At 46.7% G+C, this 25,589-nt stretch overlaps 3 protein-coding genes across 6 annotated transcripts in view; 2 read left to right on the plus strand and 1 right to left on the minus strand.

Moving 5' to 3' along the window:
• LOC144484595 (uncharacterized) overlaps positions 1–25,589 on the minus strand; it is a 185,593-nt gene that overhangs the window by 7,398 nt on the left and 152,606 nt on the right. The gene's annotated exons all lie outside the window — the stretch shown is intronic.
• On the plus strand, positions 5,084–15,405 carry LOC144484592 (uncharacterized). Its single transcript, XM_078203074.1, has 2 exons — positions 5,084–5,145; positions 14,166–15,405. The coding sequence occupies exon 2, from the start codon at positions 14,524–14,526 to the stop codon at positions 15,334–15,336; it is 813 nt and encodes a 270-aa protein (XP_078059200.1). The 5' UTR covers positions 5,084–5,145; positions 14,166–14,523; the 3' UTR covers positions 15,337–15,405.
• LOC144484590 (uncharacterized) lies at positions 16,417–23,431 on the plus strand. Of its 3 annotated transcripts, XM_078203073.1 has the most exons (4): positions 16,427–16,498; positions 16,873–16,966; positions 18,563–18,628; positions 20,867–21,888. In XM_078203073.1, exon 4 carries the CDS (start codon positions 20,976–20,978, stop codon positions 21,819–21,821), a length of 846 nt encoding a protein of 281 aa, XP_078059199.1. In that variant the 5' UTR covers positions 16,427–16,498; positions 16,873–16,966; positions 18,563–18,628; positions 20,867–20,975; the 3' UTR covers positions 21,822–21,888. The 3 variants fall into 3 exon arrangements, with proteins under 3 accessions (XP_078059197.1, XP_078059199.1, XP_078059198.1); XM_078203071.1 differs by lacking the exon at positions 18,563–18,628 and having other exon boundaries at positions 16,417–16,498; positions 16,873–16,960; positions 20,867–23,431; XM_078203072.1 differs by lacking the exons at positions 16,427–16,498; positions 18,563–18,628 and having other exon boundaries at positions 16,572–16,960.

The following is a 25,589-nucleotide window of genomic DNA, read 5'->3' on the forward strand; positions in this document are numbered from 1 at the left end:
GTTCCTTCTGATGGTTATCTGCAGTTCTCAAGTTACACACAGGAAACAGATCGGACAGCTCATCAAACCCAATGTTTAAATCTTCTGTTTGAGATACATTGTGACTGAAAAGATCAAATATTAAAACCTCAGGAGAGAAACATTCAGAATGTCACCAAGATGAGTGAACTGTCCAATTAATCCCATTCACCATAACTCTGCCAATTTACCTTCTGCAAGTATTTATCCAATTCCCTTTGAAAGTTACTATTAAACCTGCTTCTGGCACCTGTCAGTTTGTGCATTCCAGATCATATCAAGTTATTGTGTAAAAAATTCTCCTTATCACCCCCTCCAGTTCCGTTGTCAATTATATTAAATCTCTGTATCCTCTGCTTACAGACCCTCCTGCACCGAGGAAATCGATTCTCTCCATCGACAGACCCTCGTGCTCCTGGGAGATAATTCCTCTCCATTGACACTATCATAAATCATTTGTCATTTTAAACATCTCTATTAAATCGCCCCATCACATTCCCCAATCTAAGATGGATAACCCATGTTTTTCCTGCCCTGAAGAATTATATGGACTCAAAATGTTAACTGTTTCTCTCTGAACAGATGCCGCCGGACCTGCCGGGTTTTTCTGCTTCTCTCCCTGTTTTTCCCTCTATAATCAATCAGAAACTCTTCATGATTTTGAACATCTTGATCAAATAGGAACACACAAAGCCTGAGAAAGATACAGAGGAAAGAAGAGACAGAAAGACTGAGAGAAAAATTGAGAAAGATTTTAAAAAACAGAAAGATGAGACGGTCAAAGATAAAAGCTGAGAATCAGAGGAAACAAGCAATACAGAGAGAATGCTCTGTATATAAGGGAGCAGGCTATCAGTTCCCAGCTATGGGGAGCAGAGGGAACTCAGTAACTGATCCACAGACACAGCCGGTTATATCTGCGAATGGAAACTCTGAACAGAAATAACTGGCTCATTTGTAAATGTCACCACAATGTGACCTGTGAGACTCTGCCCTGACTCTGTGGACAGATATCGGCCGCATTGACAGATGTTCTCACCAGATTGTTGTGCCTGGATTCATTTTCTGCTCAGAAGCGAGATGTGAGGTTTGGAACCGGCAGCAGAGAAACAGGAAGTTGTGATACCTGAGAATGAAACAGCCGGCGTCAGTTTGATGTTATCACCGTGAACAGTCTTCCTTCCTGTGAGGGTGAACTCACTCTGACAGCATCAAGAACAACCACACAGATTGCTGCCAGTCTCAGCATTACATTCAGCTCCATTCCCATTTTAAACAATAAAGAAAGGAGATTATTTGGACTTTTAACACATTCACTGAATTGGGAGATGGACTGAGGGTCATCACTGGGAGAAATGAGGAGGAATTAGAGAACAAATGAGTTTTCCCAAAGAGGGTTATTAGAAAAGAGGCGATTTAAAGTGAGTCAGGGCCTGTCAGAGGCAGTGGGAGAGAGGAACAGAGAGGATTGAATCTCCATCAATTAGATGTTTTCTCAGACAGCGAAGAGAGATGAAGTGTGTTTGTGCTTTTTCAGAGAGAGGTAATGAGAGAGAGAAAACAATGAATAAGTTTAAGCATTATCTGAAATAGGAAGGTTAAATGAGTGAGTGTTTGAAAGAAAGATAGAGAGACAGTAAGTGACGAACACAGTATCTGAGAGGAGAGAGGTTAAGTGAATGTGAGAGAGGAGCGAGGTTAGAGTGTAAGAGAGGTGGAAGGTGAGGTAAGTGTGAGTGAATGCCTGGAGAGAGAGAGAGAAACGTTCAGTGAGTGTTAGAGAGATGAGAGATGTTGAATGATTGAGTTTCTGAGAGAGAGGAGATGTTAAGTGAGTGAATGTCTGAAAGAGAGGAGAGGAGGTTCACACACCCAGGGGTCACTGAGAATGATCAAAATAAGGAGATCACCCAGAAAACTACCAACAGGAAACTTCAGCTGAATACATCACTCATTCTTAAATGGTCAGTCAGGACTCTGGTGCTGCTCAGCTTCTCTCTGTTCTGTTTATAATGGTTAAAGGCTGATAGGAGTGAGGTGTATTTAAAAGGATAGTGTATGGGAAGCACACATCAACAAAACTGAGAATTCTTGGACACACACTGCAGCTCCTTCTCTATCTGGGAATCAAATTGTTGTCTCATTGTCCCAGCAGTTAACAGGGTCCTTTGAACGTCTCCAGCTGCTACTTTGATGCAGACTTCAACCAATTTATTTTAAGCCAGTTTCTGGTCAATAAACCAGGACTGACACACACACGCATTAAAATGTTTTAGACTTTTTTTCATTTTTAGCTTGGAAACCTGAACCTGCCGTTTCACTCTCAGTCAGGAATAGATCCCAGTTTTACACCAATCTTTGACAGCACGTTTCCAGCATTCACCATTGTTCTTCCTGACTCTAAACACAGTTGTACAGGAGCTTCTGTTCCGTGTCTAGGAGCTCTGAACCATGGAAAAGAACGACTGGGAAACATTTCTTACACACCTCAGGATTCACCCACACGGGGACTTTGCTGTCAGTGAAAAGTGACGAAAAAGACCAAAGTGCTGTGTGACCCTCTCAGCGTGACCCTGAAGGACTGGGTCAAGAATGAAGTTCTGTTCCGACTGTATGATCCTCCCTCAGATTGCCCTTTCTGAGCTCCAGCCTCGTGACGTTAAACACTCAAATGGAAAAGACAAAAATCTACAACAATGATTCAATCAAATGTCTATTTTCACATTTATTCAGAATATCAAACCTCAACAGAAGAAAAAAGTCAGAGAGAACATGATTCAGACCTGGATATGATTAACAGCATCGATAAGTGGAGAATCCAAACCTTGCAGTCGTTTGTGAACTCGCCGGTGTGTTGGCAGGTGGGAGGACTGAACAAATCCCTTTCCACAGACATTACAGGTGAACGGCCTCTCCCCAGTGTGAACTCTCTGGTGGTTCAGAAGATAAGATAAATGAGAAAATCCCTTCCCACAGACAGAGCAGGTAAATGGCCTCTCCCCACTGTGAATTCTCTGATGTGTCAGCAGGTTGGATGACTGACTGAATCCCTTCCCACACATGGAGCAGGTGAACGGCCTCTCCCCAGTGTGAACTCGCTGGTGATTCAATAGGTTGGATGAACGAGTGAATCCCTTCCCACACACGGAGCAAGTGAATGGCCTCTCCTCACTGTGAACCTGCTGGTGTGTCAGAAGGTTGTATGAACGGGTGAATCCCTTCCCACATTCAGAGCAGGTGAACGGTCGATCCCCTGTGTGGAGTTGCTGGTGTATCAGAAGGTTAGATGAATTAATGAATCCCTTCCCACAGTCTGAGCAGGTGAAGGGCCTCTCCCCAGTGTGAATTCTCTGGTGGTTCAATAGGGCAGATGGGCGGCTGAATCCCTTCCCACACACACAGCAGGTGAATGGCCTCTCCCCAGTGTGAGCATATTGGTGCGTCAGCAGATCTTTTTTATTTTTAAAGCTCTTCTCACAGTGGGAACAATTAAAAAGTTTGTTATCAGAGTGAACAAGTTGATGTGTCTGCAAGTGAGATGACTGAATGAATCCTTTCCCACACACAGAGCAGGTGAACGGTCTCTCCCCAGTGTGAATACGTTGGTGCATCAGCAGATCCTTTTTGCATTTAAAACTCTTCTCACAGTCAGAACATGTAAACATTCTCTCATCAGTGTGAACAAGTTGGTGTGTCACAATGTGGGATGAGCGAGTGAATCCCTTCCCACACACAGGGCAGGTGAACGGCCTCTCCCCAGTGTGAACCCGTCGGTGAGTCAGAAGGTTGTATGAATGGGTGAATCCCTTCCCACAAACAGAGCAGGTGAACGGTCTCTCCCCAGTGTGACTGCGCCGATGAACTTCCAGTTGTGATGGGAAACCGAATCCCTTCCCGCACTCCACACATTTCCACGGTTTCTCCATGGTGCTGGTGTCCTTGTGTTTCTCCAGGTTGGATGATCAGTTCAAGCCTCATCCACACACACAACATACACGTAGTTTCACCCTGCTGTGAACTGTGATGTTTTTTCAGGCTGTGTAACTGGTTAAAGCTCTTTCCACATTCAGTTCACTGGAACACTCTCACTCGGGTGTGTTTGTCTCGATGCTTTTCCGGTCATACTGATGTTTAATTTCTTTGACCACAGGCAGAACAGACAAATATTTCTCTTTCTATATTCAAAGACCAATGATATTCAGCTCCAAAGGAACTGAATGACTTTGTCAGATGTGATGTCCGGTTTGAGTTTTCTGTCTGCCAATCTTTCACTTCCAATATCCTGTAAAAACAGTTTAGAAAAGTCATCACTGTCAGAACACGATACAAACTCTGAACAGACAATTCTAGTTTCTCTGGAACATTTTTTCCTTTCTTGTTCCCCCAAATCAGTAAATCCCCATCCCACACACTCTCCCTCCTCCTTGGGCTGAAATCCAAACCCATCTCACCATTTCTTTCCTCCACTCCCAGTTTTCTCCCTCCCTCTCCTCTGTCTGGGTTCAGTTCTCCAGCTCCTGTCTGCAGACTGACAATAAAACCAATGGGTCTTACTGGGGGTGTTGGGGCCTCCAGCGGGTGTTTGTGAATCCTTCCCGCCCACCTCCCAGGGTTTCCTTCCTTCCCAGAGATCAGAACCCTCATTGATTTGAGGCCAAAGTGTAACCCCTTATTTATTGTCCCCCTCCCCCATCCTCTGATGTGAACCATCCTCCAGTGGCTGAGCCAGGATGGGGCCGTTAACCTGGGCCTGTTCCCGGGAGGGAGGGAGGGAGAAGCCCCGCAGCTGCAAACCAGGGAGCTGACAATGATTCTGAAGGGTTTGCGGATCCACAAAGTGTTTCCAAATCCTCCCAGCCACCGCCTAACGCTGACTCCGCTTCTCCGGGACAAACAAGCGCCAAGGCCAGCAATGACACTGCGCATGCTCCACATCACAATGTCCGGGAGCTGATTGACGCCAGCTCCGGACCAATAGGAAGAGGGGGCGGGACTGGAGGACCGAGCGGGAACGGCTGGTCCTCCAACCAATCGGAGTGAATGAGGGGCGGGACCTGAAGCATGCGCAGTGCGGGTAATGGCGGCGGCGGACGGACGGTTTCAACTTGGAAGCGAGATCAATACAAGGTAGAGGGCGGCGCGCGGGGAATGATAAATGTGGCGGGTGGGTGGCCTTCAAAAAGAATACGGCCCGGCCGGACATCTTAGAGGCCGCGACAATGGCTGAGGGGCCGACAACCCCAGCCATTGCCTTGACACAGGCCTCGATGGACATGTCGGGGTGGGCGTAGCACTTCACCCCGAGCTGCCGCGTGAGCAACGAAAAAGGTGGCAGGGCCTTGGGAGCGGCGGGGGCTCTGGCAGCCGCCACGCCCGCATAGGTGGGCCGAGAAGGCTCTGCCACGGCAGGGCGTATAAGAGGAGGGAAAAATAAGGGAGGGTAGGTAGGTGGATGGGGATCTAGGTGCTCTCTCCCCGGAGCGAGAGAGGAGGTCGGAGGAGCAGGAGGGAGGACGAGGGACAAGGCACGGAGGGGGGCCGGTGCCCCAGTCAGGGGGAAAGAGGGGAGGGGGTGCCGGTGTTGGGGGCAGCAGCAGTGGGTGGGGGACTTTACTCCTCCAGCCCTTTTGGGCGCAAACAGTTCAAGTCCGGGGTGTCTTCGCCCGCCCGCCCGCCGATGGAAAAAACAGTCTGAATTTACTTCACCCCCCCATCCCTTTCAGGCACCGACCTTCTGATGATGAGGGCACCAGCCCAACCACTCAGTCCCTCGATGTTGAAACGTGCAGTCCTCCCTCCCAGAGATGGAAAGAAAAAAGAAAGAAAGTCACTCCGTGTCCTCTCTCCCTCCAGGGAGAGAGCACCCTCCAGTGGGCGGACGGACGGAAGACAGGCAGGCCAGACGACAGGCAGGCAGGCAGGCAACAGCTCACCTTCCTCCCCCTTCCCACTTTCAGATGCTGGAATTAACAAATTAACATTCCTGCCCGGTTCTGACCCGGGGACCTTTTGCGTGTCAGGCAAACGTGACAACCACTTCACTACAGAAACAACCTCTCTGATGTTGGAGACAGGAGGAAGTTTCAGTCTGTCTGAAGCTCAATCTTCATTCACGCAAAGCCCGCGCTCTGATCAGCTGGAGAACCAGAGTCCTTCCGGTCCTCCAACTCTTCCTATTAATCAACACCTCAGAAGGTCAGGGGGCAGGATCTGCCCTGCAATTCACAGCTTCCCCCTCCCTTGGACCTGCGCAGTCCCGGGCCGGGGGGAGGGGGAGCTCACCGAGCGGCTTCTCGCTCTGGCCGGAGCCGCCAGCCGGTTGCCTGGAAACCGTGGCTCGATGTGGTGTAGGGGGAGGGGAACAATGGGCGGGGGCGGGGCTCCCGGGTCCGCGCGCCCGGGCCTGCTCACTGGAACCCGGAGACGTCACCGCGGAGCACAGTGATTCCCATTGGCTGATTCAAGGATGGCTCCACTGTGACGTCACAAAGGGGAAGTTGGCCAATGATGATGTAATTTAAACAATGCCTTGAGATCACTTCACTTCTTGGTCAGACCCCCTTTTCAGTCCAGTGCTACTTGGAGTTTACCGTCAATTCAACAACTATTGGGTTACAAGTCCCTCACAGTTCTGATCACAAATTTATGATAAAATAATTCAAATAATGCATGAGAACGCTTCTTAACTAACTACCTACCACTGTTTGTTGATTGATCAGACCCCCTTTTTACACATTCAGGAATCTCAGCCACTGAACACCAGCCGGTCCTGGGATAAGTTTAATTCTAACTCATTATGAGTAAATATTCTCACCAGGTCCTCTTTCAGAGCCCTGCTAAGCAGCTTTAATGGTTCATGATTGCAGAAACTGAGCAGTCACAGGAATGTGGTCAAGATAGTCATGTCCCACAATGCCTCGCATTTAATCTGCAGTCCTTCAGTTATAACAGGATATGTGGCTGTCTGTAGCTGCCTCGGCCACGATCAGCACCAACACTGCCTTCCTGAACTGCTACAATGCCTGAGGTGTAAGTACACCCACAGTACTGTTAGGGAGGGATTTCCAGCTACACATTCCACACTTCCTCTAGACTGTGGGTGGATACGAGATTGATACATTTCATTCAACTGCACCCAAGCTGAGTTATTCAAATCCCTTTATTGTACGGGACAATATATTCATGATTTCTTTAAAACAGAAATTAAACATTCCCATTTGATTTCAGGTATTAACATATTCTGTTAGTTTGTTCTTTATTGTCAATGTCAGGCTGGGGGTTGTTCCTCTTGGAGAAAAGGAGGTTGAGGGGAGATTTGATAGAGGTGGACAAGATTCTGACAGGTTTAGATAAGGTGGACAAAGAAAAGCTGTTCCCATTAGCTGACGGACAAGGACGAGGGGGACACAGATTTATGGTTTTGGGTCAGAGATGCAGGAGGGATGTGAGGAAGAATATTTTGATGCAGCGAATGGTAATGACCTGGAACTCGCTGCCTACGAGGGTGGAGGAAGTGGAGACAATAAACAATTACAAAGGAAATTGGATGGGCATTGGGAGGTTTCAAACAGAAATAGTGACTCTGAACTTCCTAACACCCTGTCACTCTGTGATCCGTGTGAAATCTGAAACCAGGTATTCGCAACAAGACTCAAAGAGCATCAGCCCACTGGAGACAAAGTCATGAGACCGGCCAGTCCAGCAGAAAGAAACCCTCTGACCCTCCCCATTGACCAACTGTGAGAATGAACAAAATGCAGTCCTGGATGTAATTGAGAGCAGAAACAATAACAGCAGAATCCAACCCCTGGAATCACTCGTGAACTTTTTGGTGTCTCAGCAGCTGGGATAAAAGACTGAATATCTTCTCACACACAGAGCAGGAGAACGGTCTCTCCCCAGTGTGAACTCGCTGGTGTCTCAGCAGCCGGGATGAAACTTTGAATCCCTTCCCACACTGAGAGCAGGTGAACGGCCTCTCCCCAGTGTGAACTCGCTGGTGTATCTGCAGGTCAGATAATTGACTCAACCCCTTCCCACACTGAGAGCAGGTGAACGGCCTCTCCCCAGTGTGAACTCGCTGGTGTCTACGCAGGGTGGATAAATTAGTGAATCCCTTCCCACACTGAGAGCAGGTGAACAGTCTCTCCCCAGTGTGAACTCGCTGGTGTCTCTGCAGGTTGGATAACTGACTGAATCCCTTCTCACACTGAGAGCAGGTGAATGGCTTCTCCCCAGTGTGGCTGCGCCGATGAACTTCCAGCTCTGAAGGGGCTCCGTATCCCTTCCCACAGTCCGCACATTTCCATGGTTTCTCCATGGTGCAGGTGTCCTTGCCTCTCTCTTGGGTGGACAATCAGTTGAAGCCTCGTCCACACACAGAACACGTGTCCAGTCTCTCCCCGCTGTGAATGGTGTGATATTTATTCAGGCTATGTAACTGGTTAAAGCTCTTGAGTCTGTGAACTGGAAGACTCTCACTCGAGTGTGGCCGTGTGTTGGTGCTTTTCCAGTCACACTAATGTTTGAAATCTTTTCAAACTGACAGACCAGACAACAATTTCTCCTTCAAGATACAAAGGCCGATGATATTCAGGTCCCAAGGAATATGACTCTGTCAGATCTAGATGTGACGTTTGAGATTTCAGCCTGTGATTCCTCTTTCAATATCCTGTAAAACAAGTTTACAGAAGTCATCAGTGTCAGTGCAGGATAGAAATTCAGAACACACAATTCTAGTTTCTATGGAACATTCTTTCCTCTCTCCAGACTCAGAACATTGGCTCTATTCTCTCTCTATCTGGTGGATAGCGTGGGAAATGATGCTGCGGTAGATCAGCCAATTCTCAATGAATGGTTGAGGCAGTTCAATGGGCTGAATGGCCAACTGCAGCTCCTATTATGATTTCTGAGTCGTGGACAGGAAGCAGTGAGCATGGATCTGTCAATCAGCCTCAATCAGCACCTTCAGGAGAATTGGGAGGGTGAATATTAGATACAGCAGAGTGAGAATGGAGGGAGAGTGTGTGGGATGGAGATTTACAGCTTTTGGGAATGAGAGGGGAAAAAATGTTCATGAGAATCATAGAATTAATACATCTTATCAACTGTCCCTGAGCCTTCACAATGAATCTCTCTTCTCAGGACACTCTTATCTCTGACTTGTCTGTGCTGCTCGCAGTCTCACAAAGCAGCTGCCTGTGTGTTGATACGAGGGGCCCTGCGAGGCAAGTTTAATGCTCCATGACTGTGTCTTTAATGACTGAATAACTATAGGAATATGGTCAAGTCAGCTAAATCACATGATGCTTTATATTTCGGTTAGTAACTGCCCATTTTGTTAACATAGCACATTTGGATATATAAATATATATAAAAGCAAAATATTGCGGATGCTGGAATCTGAAACAAAAACAGAAAATGCTGGAAAATGTCAGCAGGTCTGACAGCATCTGTGGAGAGAGAATAGAGCCAACGTTTAAAGTCTGGATGACCCTTCATCAGAGTTCTGACAAAGGGTCATCCAGACTCGAAATGTTAGTCTATTCTCACTCTATAAATATATATACGACAGCTGCCTCAGCCTTGGCCCACTCTAACACATGCACGAAGCAGTGCTGACTATGTGGAAATGCTCAGATTAAAGTTTCCTGCCTTCTCTTTAACAGCGAGTGAAAATGTTTATCGGCTTGCAGACCTTCAAAGGAGTCAGTGTCTGCTATTTCAGCATGAACAGGCTAATCTTCACCTACGTAGGCCCCAGAACATTCTGCTTTTCGGCCTTCACCAGAGGGTGAGCAAGACCAGATTTCTCCATAACAAATACCAAAGGCGAGATATGGGGATATGCTATGCAAATAAAAGATTAGCAGAAGTCAATTTTGAACGCGAAAGGGCGAAAAGCTAGGATTTAATTGGCGAATATGTCCGTCAATGAAGGATTAGAAACATTCCTGGTTTCTGATTTGCTGTAATTGACTATTATTGCCAAGTTATTTTTCTGTAACATCAGAACCACTTGCGGGACAGCTGCACAGGGTTTCTCCTTGTGCACAAGTTATTAAAGGGCCCACATTGGATTATGCCTGGTGTCCAGTGCTGTTTGTACTCAAGTTGACTAAGAATGCTTAAAGTTGCTGGTACCCAGGATCTCTGACAACTCTCCCTAACCAGACCTTGATTACCCAAAGGTTGGCCAAATCCTCTCCAGTAACTTACCCGCCACTGTTGTCAGGTTCACCGGCCTGTAATTACCAGGCTTCTCTTTGCAACCCTTCTCCAACAATGGAATAACATTAGCCACACTCTAGTCTTCCAGAACTTCACCAGTGGAAAGGGATGAAGCAAATATTTCTGCAAGAGCCTCTGCAATTTCTTCCCCAAACTCCCACAAGATCAGAGGATGCACTTGATTTGATTTATTATTGTCACATGTACTAGTATACAGTGAAAAGAATTGTTTCTTGCACACTATCAAGACAAGGCATACAGTTCATAGAGAAGGAAAGGAGAGAGTGCAGGATGTAGTGTTACAGTCATAGCTAAGGTGGACAGAAAGATCAACTTAGTGCGGGGTAGGTCCATTCAAAAGTCTGATGGCAACAGGGAAGAAGCTGTTCTTGAGTTGGTTGGTACGTGAGCTCAGACTTTTGTTTCATTTCCCAAAGGAAATAGGTGGAAGCGTGAATGTCCGGGGTGCGAGGGTTGATTATGCTGGCTGCTTTTCCGAGGCACCCGGATGTGTACACAGAGTCAATGGATGGGAGGCAGGTTTGGGTGATGGACTGGGCTTCATTCACAATCCTTTGAGGAATCCTTTGTTGAGAAAAGCATGGATGTTAGGGAACTTGAGGAAATAAATAGTGATGTCTTCAGGAGTGCACATGTAACAGAGAAGGAGGTGCTGGAAGTCTTAAAGTGCATCAAGGTAGATAAATCCCCGGGACCTGATGAAGTGGATCCCAGGACATTGTGGGAGGCTAGGGAGGAAATTGTGGGTCCCCTAGCAGAGATATTTGAATCATCGATAGTCACAGGTGAGGTGCCTGAAGATTGGACGGTGGCAAATGTTGTGCCTTTGTTTGAGAAGGGCTGCAGGGAAAAGCCTGGGAACTACAGGCCGGTGGGTGAGCCTCACATCTGTAGTGGCTGAGTTGCTTGAAGGAATTTTGAGAGACAGGATCTACAGGCATTTAGAGACGCAAGGACTGATTAGGGACAGCATGGCTTTGTGAGTGGAAAATCATGTCTCACAAATTTGATTGAGTTTTTTAGAACTTAGAACATAGAAAAAAATACAGCACAAACAGGCCCTTCGGCCCACAAGTTGCGCCGGTCATGTCCCTACCTACCTAGGCTTATATATAGGCTTACCTATAACCCTCAATCCTATTAAGTCCCATGTACTCATCCAGAAGTCTCTTAAAAGACCCTATCGAGTTTGCCTCCACCACCCTGACGGCAGCCGATTCCACTACCCATCACCCTCTGAGTGAAGAACTTACCCCTGACATCTCCTCTGTAGCTACTCCCCAGGACCTTAAACCTGTATCCTCTCATAGCAGCCATTTCAGCCCTGGGAAAAAGCCTCCGAGAATCCACTCGATCTATACCTCTCAACATCTTGTACACCTCGATCAGGTCACCTCTCATCCTTCGACTCTCCAAGGAGAAAAGACCGAGCTCCCTCAACCTATCCTCATAAGGCATGCCAACCAATCCAGGCAACATCCTTGTAAATCTTCTCTGCACCCTTGCAATCATTTACACATCCCTCCTGTAATGAGGTGACCAGAACTGAGCACAGTCCTCCAAGTGGGGTCTGACGAGGGTCTTATGAAGCTGCATCATTATCTCCCAACTCCTAAACTCAATCCCTCGATTGATGAAGGCCAGCACACCATACGCCTTCTTAACCACCTCCTCTACCTGCGAGGCCGATTTAAGAGTCCTATGGACCCGGACCCCAAGGTCCTTCTGATCCTCTACACTGCTAAGAGTCTTACCCTTGATATTATATTTTTGAAGGGGTAACCAAGAAGGTAGATGAGGGCAGTGCAGTTGATGTTGTCTACATGGACTTTAGCAAGGCCTTTGACAAGGTACCACATGGTAGGTTGTCGCAGAAGGTTAAATCTCACAGGAGCCAGGGTACGGTAGCCAAATGGATACAAAATGGGCTTGATGACAGAAGATAGAGGGTGGTTGTGGAGGGTTGTTTTTCAAACTGGAGGCTTGTGACCAGCAGTGTGCCTCACGGATCGGTGCTGGGTCCTCTGTTATTTGCCATTTATATTCATGATTTGGATGGGAATATAGGAGGCATTGTTATTAATTTTGCAGATGACACCAAGATTGGTGGCATATTGGACAGTGAAGGTTATCTAGGATTGCAACAGGATCCTGGTCAATTGGGCCAGTGGGCTGATGAATGGTAGATGGAGTTAAATTTAGATAAATGCAAGGTGATGCATTTTGGTGGATCGAACCAGGGCAGGACTTACTCAGTTAATGGTGGGACTTGAAGAGAGCTATAGAATAAAGAGATCCAGGAGTACAGGTTCATAGCTCCTTGAAAACGGAGTCACAGGTGGACAGAATGGTGAAGAAGGCATTCAGCATGCTTGGTTTCATTGGTCAGAACATTGAATACAGGAGTTGGGACGTCTTGTTGAAGTTGTAAAAGACATTGGTAAGGCCACACTTGGAATACTGTGTCCAGTTCTGGTCACCCTATTGTAGAAAGGATATTATTAAACAAGAAAACGTGCAGAAAAGATTTACTAGGATGCTACCGGGACTTGATGGTTTGAGTTATAAGGCTGGATAGACTGCGACTTTTTTCTCTGGAGCGTAGGAGGCTTTGGAGTGACCTTATAGAGGTCTATAAAATAATGAGGGGCATAGATCAGCGAGATAGTCAATATCTTTTCCCATTCCATTGTGACCTCACACTCCGACCCATTCCATTGTGACGTCACACTCCCACCCATTCCATTGTGACGTCACACTCTCACCCATTCCATTGTGATGTCACACTCTCACCCATTCCATTGTGATGTCACACCCTCACCCATTCCATTGTGACGTCAGGGCTTCACTCTCCGGTCACAATCCCTGCCGGTCTCCCACATGCAGCCTCAATGGCGGCAGTCAGCCCGGGTCTAACACTACAAGCTGCCGCTCCATTTGGTACAAAGGGGGGGAACCGGGAAGTTCATTTCCGGGGTTTGGGTTTGAACAACATGTTTACAAAGTCTCTCCACCCACCCGCCACATTTATCATTCCCCGCACGCCGCCCTCTACCTCGTATTGATCTCGGTTCCGAGTCAAAACCATCCATCCGTCGCCATTACCGGCACTGCGCATGCTTCAGGTCGCGCCCCCCATTCACTCCGATTGGTTGGAGGACCAGCCGCTCCCGCTCGGTCCTCCAGCCCCGCCCCCTCTTCCTATTGGTCCGAGCTGCCGTCAATCAGTCCCCGGGCATTGTGATGTGGAGCATGCGCAGTGTCATTGCTGTCCTTGGCGCTTGTTTGTCCCGGAGAAGCGGAGTCAGCGTTAGGCGGTGGCTGGGAGGATTTGGAAACACTTTGTGGATCCGCAAACCCTTCAGAATCATTGTCAGCTCCCTGGTTTGCAGCTGCGGGGCTTCTCCCTCCCTCCCGGGAACAGGCCCAGGTTAACGGCCCCATCCTGGCTCAGCCACTGGAGGATGGTTCACATCAGAGGATGGGGGAGGGGGACAATAAATAAGAGGTTACACTTTGGCCTCAAATCAATGAGGACTCTGATCTCTGGGAAGGAAGGAAACCCTGGGAGGTGGGCGGGGAGGATTCACAAACACCCGCTGGAGGCCCCAACACCCCCAGTAAGACCCATTGGTTTTATTGTCAGTCTGCAGACAGGAGCTGGAGAACTGAACCCAGACAGAGGAGAGGGAGGGAGAAAACTGGGAGTGGAGGAAAGAGATGGTGAGATGGGTTTGGATTTCAGCCCAGGGAGGAGGGAGAGAGAGTGGGTGGGACGGGGATTTACAGATTTGGGGGAACAAGAGAGGAAAAAATGTTCCTGACAAACTAGAATTGTCTGTTCAGAGTTTCTATCCTGTTCTGACAGTGATGACTTTTCTGAACTGTTTTTACAGGATATTGGAAGTGAAAGAATGGCAGACAGAAAACTCAAACCGAACATCATAACTGGCAAAGTCATTCAGTTCCTTCAGAGCTGAATATCATCGGTCTTTGAATTTGGAAAGAGAAATATTTGTCTGTTCTGCCTGTGGGCAAAGAAATTAAACATCACTGTGACTGGAAAAGCATCGAGACAAACACACACCCGAGTGAGAGTGTTCCAGTGAACTGCATGTGGATAGATCTTTAACCAGTTACACAGCCTGAAAAAACATCACAGTTCACAGCAGGGTGAAACTACGTGTGTGTTGTGTGTGTGGATGAGGCTTGAACTGATCATCCAACCTGGAGAAACACAAGGGCACCAGCACCATGGAGAAACCGTGGAAATGTGTGGAGTGCGGGAAAGGAATCAGTTTCCCATCACAACTGGAAGTTCATCGGCGCAGTCACACTGGAGAGAGACCGTTCACCTGCTCTGTTTGTGGGAAGGGGTTCACCCATTCATACAACCTTCTGACTCACCAACGGGTTCACACTGGGGAGAGGCCGTTCACCTGCCCTGTCTGTGGGAAAGGATTCACTCGCTCATCCCACATTGTGACACACCAAGTTGTTCACACTGATGAGAGACTGTCTCCATGTTCTGACTGTGAGAAGAGTTTTAAATGCAAAAAAGATCTGCTGACGCACCAATATACTCACACTGGGGAGAGGCCATTCACCTGCTGTGTGTGTGGGAAGGGATTCAGCCGCCCATCTGGCCTACTGAACCACCAGAGAATTCACACTGGGGAGAGGCCCTTCACCTGCTCAGACTGTGGGAAGGGATTCATTAATTCATCCAATCTTCTGATACACCAGCAGCTCCATACAGGGGATAGACCGTTCACCTGCTCTGGATGTGGGAAGAAATTCACCCGTTCATACAACCTTCTGACACACCAGCAGGTTCACAGTGAGGAGAGGCCATTCACTTGCTCCGTGTGTGGGAAGGGATTCACTCGTTCATCCAATCTATTGAATCACCAGCGAGTTCACACTGGGGAGAGGCCATTCACCTGTAACGTCTGTGGAAAGGGATTTATTCAGTCATCCCACCTGCTAACACACCAGCGAGTTCACAAACGACTGCAAGGTTTGGATTCTACACTTATTGATGCTGTTAATCATATCCAGGTCTGAATCATCTTCACTCTGACTTTTTTCTTCTGTTGAGGTTTGATATTCTGAATAAATGTGAAATAGACATTTGATTGAATCATTGTTGTCAATTTTTGTCTTTTCCATTTGAGTGTTTAACGTCACCAGGCTGGAGCTCAGAAAGGGAAATCTGAGGGAGGATCATACAGTAGGAACAGAACTTCATTCTTGACCCAGTCCTTCAGGGTCTCGCTGAGAGGGACAAACAGCACTTTGTTCTTTTTCGTCACTTTTCACTGACAGCAAAGTCCCCGTGTGGGTGAATCCTGAGGTGTGTAAGAAATGTGTCCCAGTCGTTCTTTTCCATGGTTCAGAGCTCCTAGACACGGAACAGAAGCTCCTTCACAACTGTGTTTAGAGTCAGGAAGAACAATGGTGAATGCACCCAGAGGAAACACACACAGACACAGGGAGAACGTGCAAACTCCACACAGATAGTGACCCAAGCTGGGAATTGAACCCGGGTCCCAGGCGCTGTGAAACAGCTGCCCCTCAATGTTGGTCTTGGAAATAGGGCAGTGCTGACCCAGTCAGTTCTGGAATGTAAGTGGTCAGTTATCCTATTTACAGCAGCACAGCCACACCAGAAAGAGACCATTCAGGTATGTTGTGTGTGTAAATGGATTTATTCATTTTCCCCTTCTGTTAACATATTTAAAAGTTCAAAGGATTTGATCAACCATGAGTTCATTCTTATTTTCAAGTCCGTGTGTGTGTGTGTGTGTGTGTGTGTGTGGAGAGGGGGTGGATGGTAAATCAATCAGTTTGTTACACCAGCTGACACTCCAAGGAGTTCATCTTCAGATGTAGACGTTTGTTCCGCTATTAATTAAACTCAGGACAGAGCTGTGGTGCCTGTTGACATTAGCTGCTGTATTAGTTATTTGCATTTTATACCTTGGTGCTTTGGCTTCAGTTGTAATTGAATCACAAAACATAATTTTTTAATATGCAATAACATACTTCAATGGTGGCTATCTTACCCAGCATTCACAGTGAATCAGAATATGATCTATCCTTACAACAGACTTTGCGCACGCGCATTGTAGATCCAAAGTGCATGCGCAGTGGATGTTGCTGCCGCAGTAGCAGCAGGGCGGTTATATCGGCTCCGGGTTTCCAGGGAAACGGCTTATTCTGGAGGGTAATGCAGGCGGTGGGGTGGATGGGGGGGGCTTCATAAGCACCCAGTGGAGACAGGAGAACCCGAATAATAACTGCTCAGTGCCGCGTTCCAACCATTCGGGGCCGCGACCGCAGATGCCGAGTTGGAGGCCCCGAGTTGACGGAGACCATCTTTCTCGGAGCGATGGGCAATAGCGCGCATGCGCGCTGCTCCCTGTCAGCAGGAGGAGAGAATGTTGTGAATTTCTCTCCTGGACTGACAGGGATGGACTTTGGAAACTCCTTTTACAGGGAGTTAGAAGGGGAGGATTTACACACACAAAACTCAACCCAAGAGAAATGTTTCTCACTTAATTTCTATTCTTGACTGACAGTGATGATCTTTTTTTACAGGAAATTTGACGACAAAATTTGAAGGGAAACTCAAACCAGACATCAGATCAAAACCTGCCAGAGTCACTCCATTCATCAGAACCTGATTGTAAGTGTGTCTGTAGAAAAAGATTCAAACATCTGTGTGACTGGAAATACGGAACAATAATGTCATGGAAGGATTTGCAAAAAAAGATGCAATGTTTTAAATTGAGTTGTTTAACTGGGAGCCTGTGTGGGTCAGTGTTTTAAACTTTATTTATTAGTGTCACAAGTAGGCTTAGCCTATATTAACACTGCAAGTTCCTGTAAAATTCCTCTAGTTGTCACACTCCGGCACTTGTTCGGGTCAATGCACCTAACCAGCAAGCCTTCCTGACTGTGGGAGGAAACCCATGCAGACATGGGAAGAATGTGCAGACTCCACACACACAGTCACCCAAGCCATGAATTGAACCCACTGTGAGGCAGCAGTGCTAACCACTGCAGCCCCATGGTGAGGACATGGTGATGGGTGAGTGTGTGGGACTTGATGCAGAGGACAGGGGTTTATATACAGCAACGTTTTTCATGGGTTAAATGAGGGACACTGACAGTCAAGTCTAAAGAAAATAAAGGAATGAATGAAAGTTCTAGAAACCTCAGCTGAGACAGGGATTTAGCGAAACTCAAGTTGGTAATGAATAGATGAGGCTGTCCAGTCAAGTCAGGAGGGAATGCATGAAATTTTCAGAAACAACGCTAAGACAGGGCCAGGGTGAGCCATGTTAGGGGGATATGTTATCTACAGGAGGGGCGGAAGGTAACTTATTCCACATTGATTTCTCATCTCACATCTGTCTGTGACCAGAAAGATGTTTTTGATTTGATTCGTCCTTTATAAGCAGTGGCATACGACCCAATACTTCAAGGCTTACTCCTGCTCGTAATTCATACATCCGTATGTATGTTCACTAATGTCCTTTAGGGAAGGAAATGGGTACGATGGCTATAGAGGGATATGGGCCAAATGCGGGCAATTGGGACTAGCTTAGGGGTTTAAAAAAAGGGGTGGCATGGACAAGTTGGGCCGAAGGGCCTGTTTCCATGCTGTAAACCTCTATGACTCTAAGTGAGAATTAACTTTAGTTTACTCACAGACACTCCAAATGTGGTAACTCAATGTTGCACCATTTGATTTGATTTATTATTGTCACACAAAGTTTATTTATTAGTCACAAGTAGGCTTACATTCAGACTGCGATGAAGGTCCTGTAAAAATCCCCTCGTCGCCACACTCTGGCACCTGTTCAGAGGGAGAATTTTAGCACGGCCAATTAACCTCACCTGCACATCTTTGGACTGTGGGAGGAAACCAGAGCTTCCGGAAGAAACCCATGCAGACACAGGGAGAATATGCAAACTCCACACAGACAGTGAGCCAAGCCGGGAATCGAATCTGGGTCCCCAGTGCTGTGAGGCAGCAGTGCTAACCACTGTGCCACCATGTATTAGTATGAAGTGAAAAGTATTGTTTCTTGCATACCATAGATAGAGGAAGAAAGGAGAGAGTGCAGAATGTTGTGTTACAGTCATAGCTAGGTTGTAGAGAAAGATCAACTTAATGTAAGGTAAGTCCATTCAAAAGTCTGACAGCAGCAGGGAAGAAGCTGTTATTGAGTCGATTGGTACGGGACCTCAGACTTTTGTATCTTTTTCCCGATGGAAGAAGTTGGAAGAGAGAATGTCCGGGGTGTGTGGGGTCATTGATTATACTGGCTGCTTTTCTGAGGTTGCGGTAAGTGTAGACAGAGTCAATGGTTGGGAGGCTGGTTTGCGTGATGGACTAGGCTTCGGTCATGACCCATTGTAGTTTCTTGCGTTCTTGGACAGAGCAGGAACCACGCCAAGCTGTGATACAACCAGAAAGAATGCTTTCTATGGTGTATCTATAAAAGTTGTTGAAAGTCATAACGGACATGCCAAATTTCCTTAGCTTCCTGAGAAAGCAGAGACATTGGTGGGCTTTCGTAATTGTAGCATTGGCATGGAGGGACCAGGACAGTTTGTTGGTATCTGGTCACCTAGAAACTCAGCTCTCGACCATTTCCACTTCATCCCTGTTGATGTAGACAGGGGCATGTTCTCCTTTACGATTCCTGAAGTCGATGACTATCTCCTTCATTTTGTTGACATTGAGGGAGAGATTATTGTCACCAGTTCACCAGATTCTCTGTCTCATTCCTGTCTCTGTCTCATCATTGTTTGAGAAATGACTCACTGCGGTGGTGTCATCAGCAAACATGAAAATCAAGTTGGGGGGGAATTTGGCCACTCAGTCATAGGTGTATAAGGAGTATAGTAACGGGCTGAGGACACAGCCTTGTTGGGCACCGGTGTTGAGGATGATTGTGGAGGAGGTGTTGTTGCTTATTCTTACTGATTGCAGTCTGTGTGTTCGGAAGTCTTGGATCCAGTCGTAGAGAGAGGAGCTAAGCCCCAGGCCACGGAATTTGGAGATGTGTTTCGTAGGAATAATGGTGTTGAAGGCTGAGCTGTAATCAATACATAGGAGTCTGAAATAGGTGCTTTGTTATCCAGGTGGTTCCAAGGTTGAGTGCAGGGCCAGGGAGGTGGTGTCTGCTGTGGACCTGTTGTGGCAGTAGTGAACTGTAGTGGATCCAGGCAGTCTGGGAGGCCGGACTGATTTGTGCCATGACTAACCTTTCGAAGCACTTCATAATGATGGATGCATTCATACATAGAAGATGGACAGAGAAAGGAAAGATTTACAGTGCAGAGATCACAGAGAACAATTGTGTTTCACATGATCCAGAATCAAAATGTCGCTTTTGGGAGAATGAGGTGTGAGTTTCTTTGTGTCTCCCAGATTGCTCCATTTGTTCAGGGGTCAGAGACACTCACAGATTCAGCTATTTCTCCCATTTTAATAATTTTAGAAATAGCTATGAGGATATCAATACATGTTTTCAAAGAAGTATGCAGTGTGAGGTCCCAGCCCCCTCACCGATGGAAACCCATTCTTGGAGATGGGACAGGTGTGTGGTTGGAAGGGCATCGAGGGGGTGAGACCCAGGGTAATGTTCTGGGAACCGAGGTTCAAATCCTGCCACGGCAGGTGGTGGAATTTACATTTCATAAAAGTTTGAATTTGAAAGGCTAATGATGAGCAAAAAACCATTATTGATTCTCATAAAAACCCATTGGGTTCACTAGTGCTGTTTAGGGAAAAACAAATCTGCCATCTTCACCTGGTCTGGCCCACATGTATCTCCAGGTCTGCAACGTGGTTGAATCTTAAATTCCCTCTGATATGACACAGCAAGCCTCTCAGTTATACCCAACTAGTATAAAGTTACTAAAAAGGTATGGAAATGGGCAGACCAGGCATGGGCCTTGACACGGGAAACAGCCTTGTCGACCCTGCAAAGTCAGGTTTAGAAAATAAATATTTGAACCTGGTTGTAAACAGCCTGCTTCAGCACCAGAGTGGGATGGTGTCAGTGTCCACGGGGTGGAGTTTGTAGCGTGGACTGAAGACAATCCTTTCATGTTTCTCACTCTTTAAATGGAGGAAACTTCTCCTAATCCAGGACAGGATCTCAGTCCAGTCGCGATGCTGTGTGACTTTGAGGTGATGATGTTCACATTCACCTGTGAACCTGGTCTTTCTAAATGGTGGAGGTTGAGGGTTTGGGAGTTTCTGTCTGGTTGTAGATGTATCCTTTCCTTCACCTCTTCTCCTCCCACATCTCTTAATCCCGCCCATCCGCTGCCTCTTCACATTGAAGCTCTGGTCTTGTATAGGTTCAGACTGGCTCAAAGGTTCCCTTCCCTGAAGGACATTAGTGAACCAGTTGGGTTTTTATGACAATCCATCAGTTTTCTTGGTCTCTTTTTCCCAGTGCCGGGCCCACAAATTACCAGATTCATTCAGCTCCATTTCACAACCTGCCTTTGTGTTTTTGTGGGTTCTCTCTCACTCCCTTTTTTCTTTTTTAAATCAATTTCACAGCATATTCAAAGGTGAGGATTTGCAGTCGGAAAACTGAAACCAAACATCACATCAGGATCAGACAGAGTCGCCCAATTTATCGTAATATGCGTATCATTGGATTTTGAACATGGAAGGAAAAAGCACCGCTCACGTTGGGGAGAAACTGTACACGTGTTCCGTGTGTGGACGAGAATTCAGCCATTTATCTGGCCTGTCAAAACATAAATGCAGTCACAACGGAGAGAAATTGTGGAAATGTGAGTATTGTGGCAAGGGATTCAGTTCCCCATCAGAGCTGGAAATTCATCGACGGTGTCACACTGGGGAGAGACCGTTCACCTGCTCCGAGTGTGGGAAAGGATTCACTCAGTTGTCCCACCTGGTGAGACACCAGCGAATTCACTCTGGAGAGAGACCATTCACCTGCTCTGTGTGCAAGGTGGGATTCACTCAGTCAGCCCACCTGGTGTCACACCAGCGAGTTCACACTGGGGAGAGACCATTCACCTGCTCCGAGTGCAAAATGGGATTCACTCAGTCAACCCACCTGGTGACACACCAGCGAGTTCACACTGGGGAGAGACCATTCACCTGCTCCGAGTGTGGGAAGAAATTCAGCCGGTCGTTTCACCTTCTGATTCACCAGCGAATTCACTCTGGAGAGAGACCATTCACCTGCTCTGAGTGTGAGAAGGCATTCATTACATCAACAGAACTGTTGACACACCAGCGGATTCACACTGAGGATAACCCGTTCACCTGCTCCAAATGTGGGAAGGAATTCGCTAACTCTTCGAACCTGATCTGCCATCAACGGATTCACACTGACGAGAGACCTTTTAAATGCCCAGACTGTGGAAAGTGCTTTAAAAGTTTTGGGAACTTGATGACCCATCAACGGGTTCACACTCGAGTCCGTTCAGATGCTTTCACTGTGGGACTGAGTTCAGACAATCATCTCCTCTCACTGTAAACCAGCGAGTTCACACTGGGGAGAAACCATTCATAGAACATAGAACATAGAACATTACAGCGCAGAACAGGCCCTTCGGCCCACGATGTTGCACCGACCAGTTAAAAAAAAAAACTGTGACCCTCCAACCTAAACCAATTTCTTTTCGTCCATGAACCTATCTACGGATCTCTTAAACGCCCCCAAACTAGGCGCATTTACTACTGATGCTGGCAGGGCATTCCAATCCCTCACCACCCTCTGGGTAAAGAACCTACCCCTGACATCGGTTCTATAACTACCCCCCCTCAATTTAAAGCCATGCCCCCTCGTGCTGGATTTCTCCATCAGAGGAAAAAGGCTATCACTATCCACCCTATCTAAACCTCTAATCATCTTATATGTTTCAATAAGATCCCCTCTTAGCCGCCGCCTTTCCAGCGAAAACAATCCCAAATCCCTCAGCCTCTCCTCATAGGATCTCCCCTCCATACCAGGCAACATCCTGGTAAACCTCCTCTGCACCCTCTCCAAAGCCTCCACATCCTTCCTGTAATGTGGGGACCAGAACTGCACACAGTACTCCAAGTGCGGCCGCACCAGAGTTGTGTACAGTTGCAACATAACGCTACGACTCCTAAATTCAATCCCCCTACCAATAAACGCCAAGACACCATATGCCTTCTTAACAACCTTATCTACTTGATTCCCAACTTTCAGGGATCTATGCACACATACACCTAGATCCCTCTGCTCCTCCACACTATTCAAAGTCCTCCCGTTAGCCCTATACTCAACACATCTGTTATTCCTACCAAAGTGAATTACCTCACACTTCTCCGCATTAAACTCCATCCGCCACCTCTCGGCCCAACTTTGCAACCTGTCTAAGTCTTCCTGCAAACTACGACACCCTTCCTCACTGTCTACCACACCACCGACTTTGGTGTCATCAGCAAATTTGCTAATCCACCCAACTATACCCTCATCCAGATCATTAATAAATATTACAAACAGCAGTGGCCCCAAAACAGATCCCTGAGGTACACCACTTGTAACCGCACTCCATGATGAATATTTACTATCAACCACCACCCTCTGTTTCCTATCCGCTAGCCAATTCCTGATCCAATTTCCTAGATCACCCCCAATCCCATACATCTGCATTTTCTGCAGAAGCCTACCATGGTGAACCTTATCAAACGCCTTACTAAAATCCATATATACCACGTCCACTGCCTTGCCCCCATCCACCTCCTTGGTCACTTTCTCAAAAAACTCAATAAGGTTAGTAAGGCACGACCTACCTGCCACAAAACCATGCTGACTATCACCTATCAATTCATTACTCTCCAAATAACTATAAATCCTATCCCTTATAATTTTTTCCAACATCTTGCCGACAACAGAAGTGAGACTCACCGGTCTATAATTCTTATAATTCATCTGCTTCAAGTGTGGGAAAGGATTCAATCAGTCATCCAACGTGCTGACACACCAGCCAGATTGGAGTTTGCTGTTAATCACATCCAGAACTGAACTATATTTATTGGGGTCTGATGTTAACAATATCCAGTGCAGATTTAGATATTAGTATTCTGGGTTCAAAATAAAAAAAATCAACTTTGTTTTAATTTTTGAATGACTGCATCTTCATTTGGGAGGCTGGGATTATCCTCGTTTCGAGGGAACTAAGGAATAGACCATAAGCCGTAGGAGCAGCATTCGGCCATTCAGCCTTCATTATAACAATGATCTCATTGTGATTTCTGCTGGTTGGGAAATGTGCGATATTAATGCCAGTCTGTCTTTCTTTAATTATCTTCAATCCCAGTCCTCTGGTTACTGACCCGCATCAGTGGAACAGTTTCTCCCGATCTGCTCTATCAAACCACCCGTCCCCACCCCGATCATCTTGAACAGATCCATGAAATCTCCATTTCAGCTTCTTTGTTCTAAAGGGAACAAATTTGGGGGAGGCGATGCCTAATGGTATTATCGATAGACTATTAATCCAGAATCCCAGCTAATGTTCTGGGGACCCGGATTCGAATCCACATTTTGAAAAAGATGAACAGTGTCTGTGGTACCTGCTGGATGTGGTGCAGCACATTTCCCAGGACATTGGAGCAGTAATGAATGAGGCCAGGATGACAGAGTCAAAACAACATTATATTCTTTATGCTTGAAACCTGTCTTAGAATTCTCTTCATTAACTGGACCATCAATGTGAGGGGAATTAGCATCTTCTGTAATTCCAGAACCAAGAGACACTGATTACCCAGGGCTGTTGTTCTGTAATTTACACTATCCCCCAGCAGGGCTCTTCACCCAGGCTGACAAGAGGTAGCTCAGTGTTCGTGATTTGTCATTGCTGCTGTTCCAGATGTTCAATATAGACTCAAGTTTAGAGAAAGGAGTGGAAATGGGTAATCAGAACTGCTCACGGTCCCTGGGGGGTAATGGTTACTTGAATTTCTCAAACATCGTGGTTTGTAAAGACATTGTTATTTCATCTCCAGTATTAGTCAGAATGGGCTGTATTCTCCACATGATAGGGCTGGAATTATCTTTGGGGATGTGTGTCTATGAATGAAGATGTCTGTCTGGGTGTGGGTGTGTCTCTATGTTTGCCCATGTCTGTGTCAGAGACAGGGAGAGAGACAGTGTGTTTGGATCTCTGTGTTTGGATACCTTTATGTGCTGCTCCTTCTTAGATGGTTTGTCTCAAAGGTTCCTCTCCGGGTGATTTGAATAGAATCATTCAGAGATTCTTCATCCTGGGTGAATCCACAGGCTGACCATGTGCTGTGTAAAACCTGACATCCACACCACCAGACCCCACTTTTCCTGGAACAACATCAAGTGTTTGCTGCTTTCCTGATCCTTCCTTTTCCCTCCCTTTTCAATTATATCACTTCTCATTATTCTGAATTTCAGAGAGGACAGACTCATCCCACTGAATGTCCTCCAAGGACAACCGCCTCATCTCAGGAATCAATCCAGTGAAATTTAGTTGCACAAAGACAGTGAGCAGATAGAACAAAGACCAAATGAGGGAAATAGATAGAGACACAAAGACTGTTAGAGTGAAAGAGACTGAGCGAGAGTTACAGTCATAGTCATACAGTGCAGAAAACACCCTTCGACCCACAGAGTCTGCACCAACAATAGCTACCACTAAACCCCATGCTAATCCCATTTTCCAGCACTTGTCCCATATCCTTATCTGAATGCTATAATATTTCAAGTGCTCATCCAAATACGTTTTAACGGTTGTTACATTTCCAGCCTCCACTACCTTCCCAGGCAGTTTATTACAGATTCCCACCACCCTCTGATTTTTTTTTCTCAACTCTCCTCTGAATCTCTTGCCAGGCACCCTAAAACTATGTCCCCTCGTGATTGACCTCTCAACCAAGGGTTCTACTCACCCGGTCCATATCCTTCATAATCTTATTCACCACAGTCATGTCCCCCTCAGCCTTCTCTGCTCTAAACACTCCAAACCTATCCAGTCTCCTTATAGCTCAAATGTTCCATCCCAGGCAACATCCTGGCGAATCTCCTCTGTACCCCCTCCAGTGCAATCACATCCTTCCTATAGTGAGGTGACCAGAACTGCACACGGTACTCCAGCTGTGGACTAACCAACATTCAGTACAGCTCCAACATTATCTCTTTGTTCTTATACTGTATGCCACGACTGATAAAAGCAAGTGTCTCATATGCCTTCTTATCTATTCTATTCGCCTGCTCTGCTACCTTAAGTGAATAAGTACCCCAAGC

This window comes from Mustelus asterias, unplaced genomic scaffold, assembly GCF_964213995.1.
Source record: "Mustelus asterias unplaced genomic scaffold, sMusAst1.hap1.1 HAP1_SCAFFOLD_116, whole genome shotgun sequence".
Classification (NCBI taxonomy): domain Eukaryota; kingdom Metazoa; phylum Chordata; class Chondrichthyes; order Carcharhiniformes; family Triakidae; genus Mustelus; species Mustelus asterias.

What these genes read in the sequence shown, in the direction of transcription:
- LOC144484590 (XM_078203071.1), top strand. Translation starts at nt 20,976, where the DNA reads ATGGAAGGAAAAAGCACCGCTCACGTTGGGGAGAAACTGTACACGTGT.
- LOC144484592 (XM_078203074.1), top strand. Translation starts at nt 14,524, where the DNA reads ATGGAGAAACCGTGGAAATGTGTGGAGTGCGGGAAAGGAATCAGTTTC.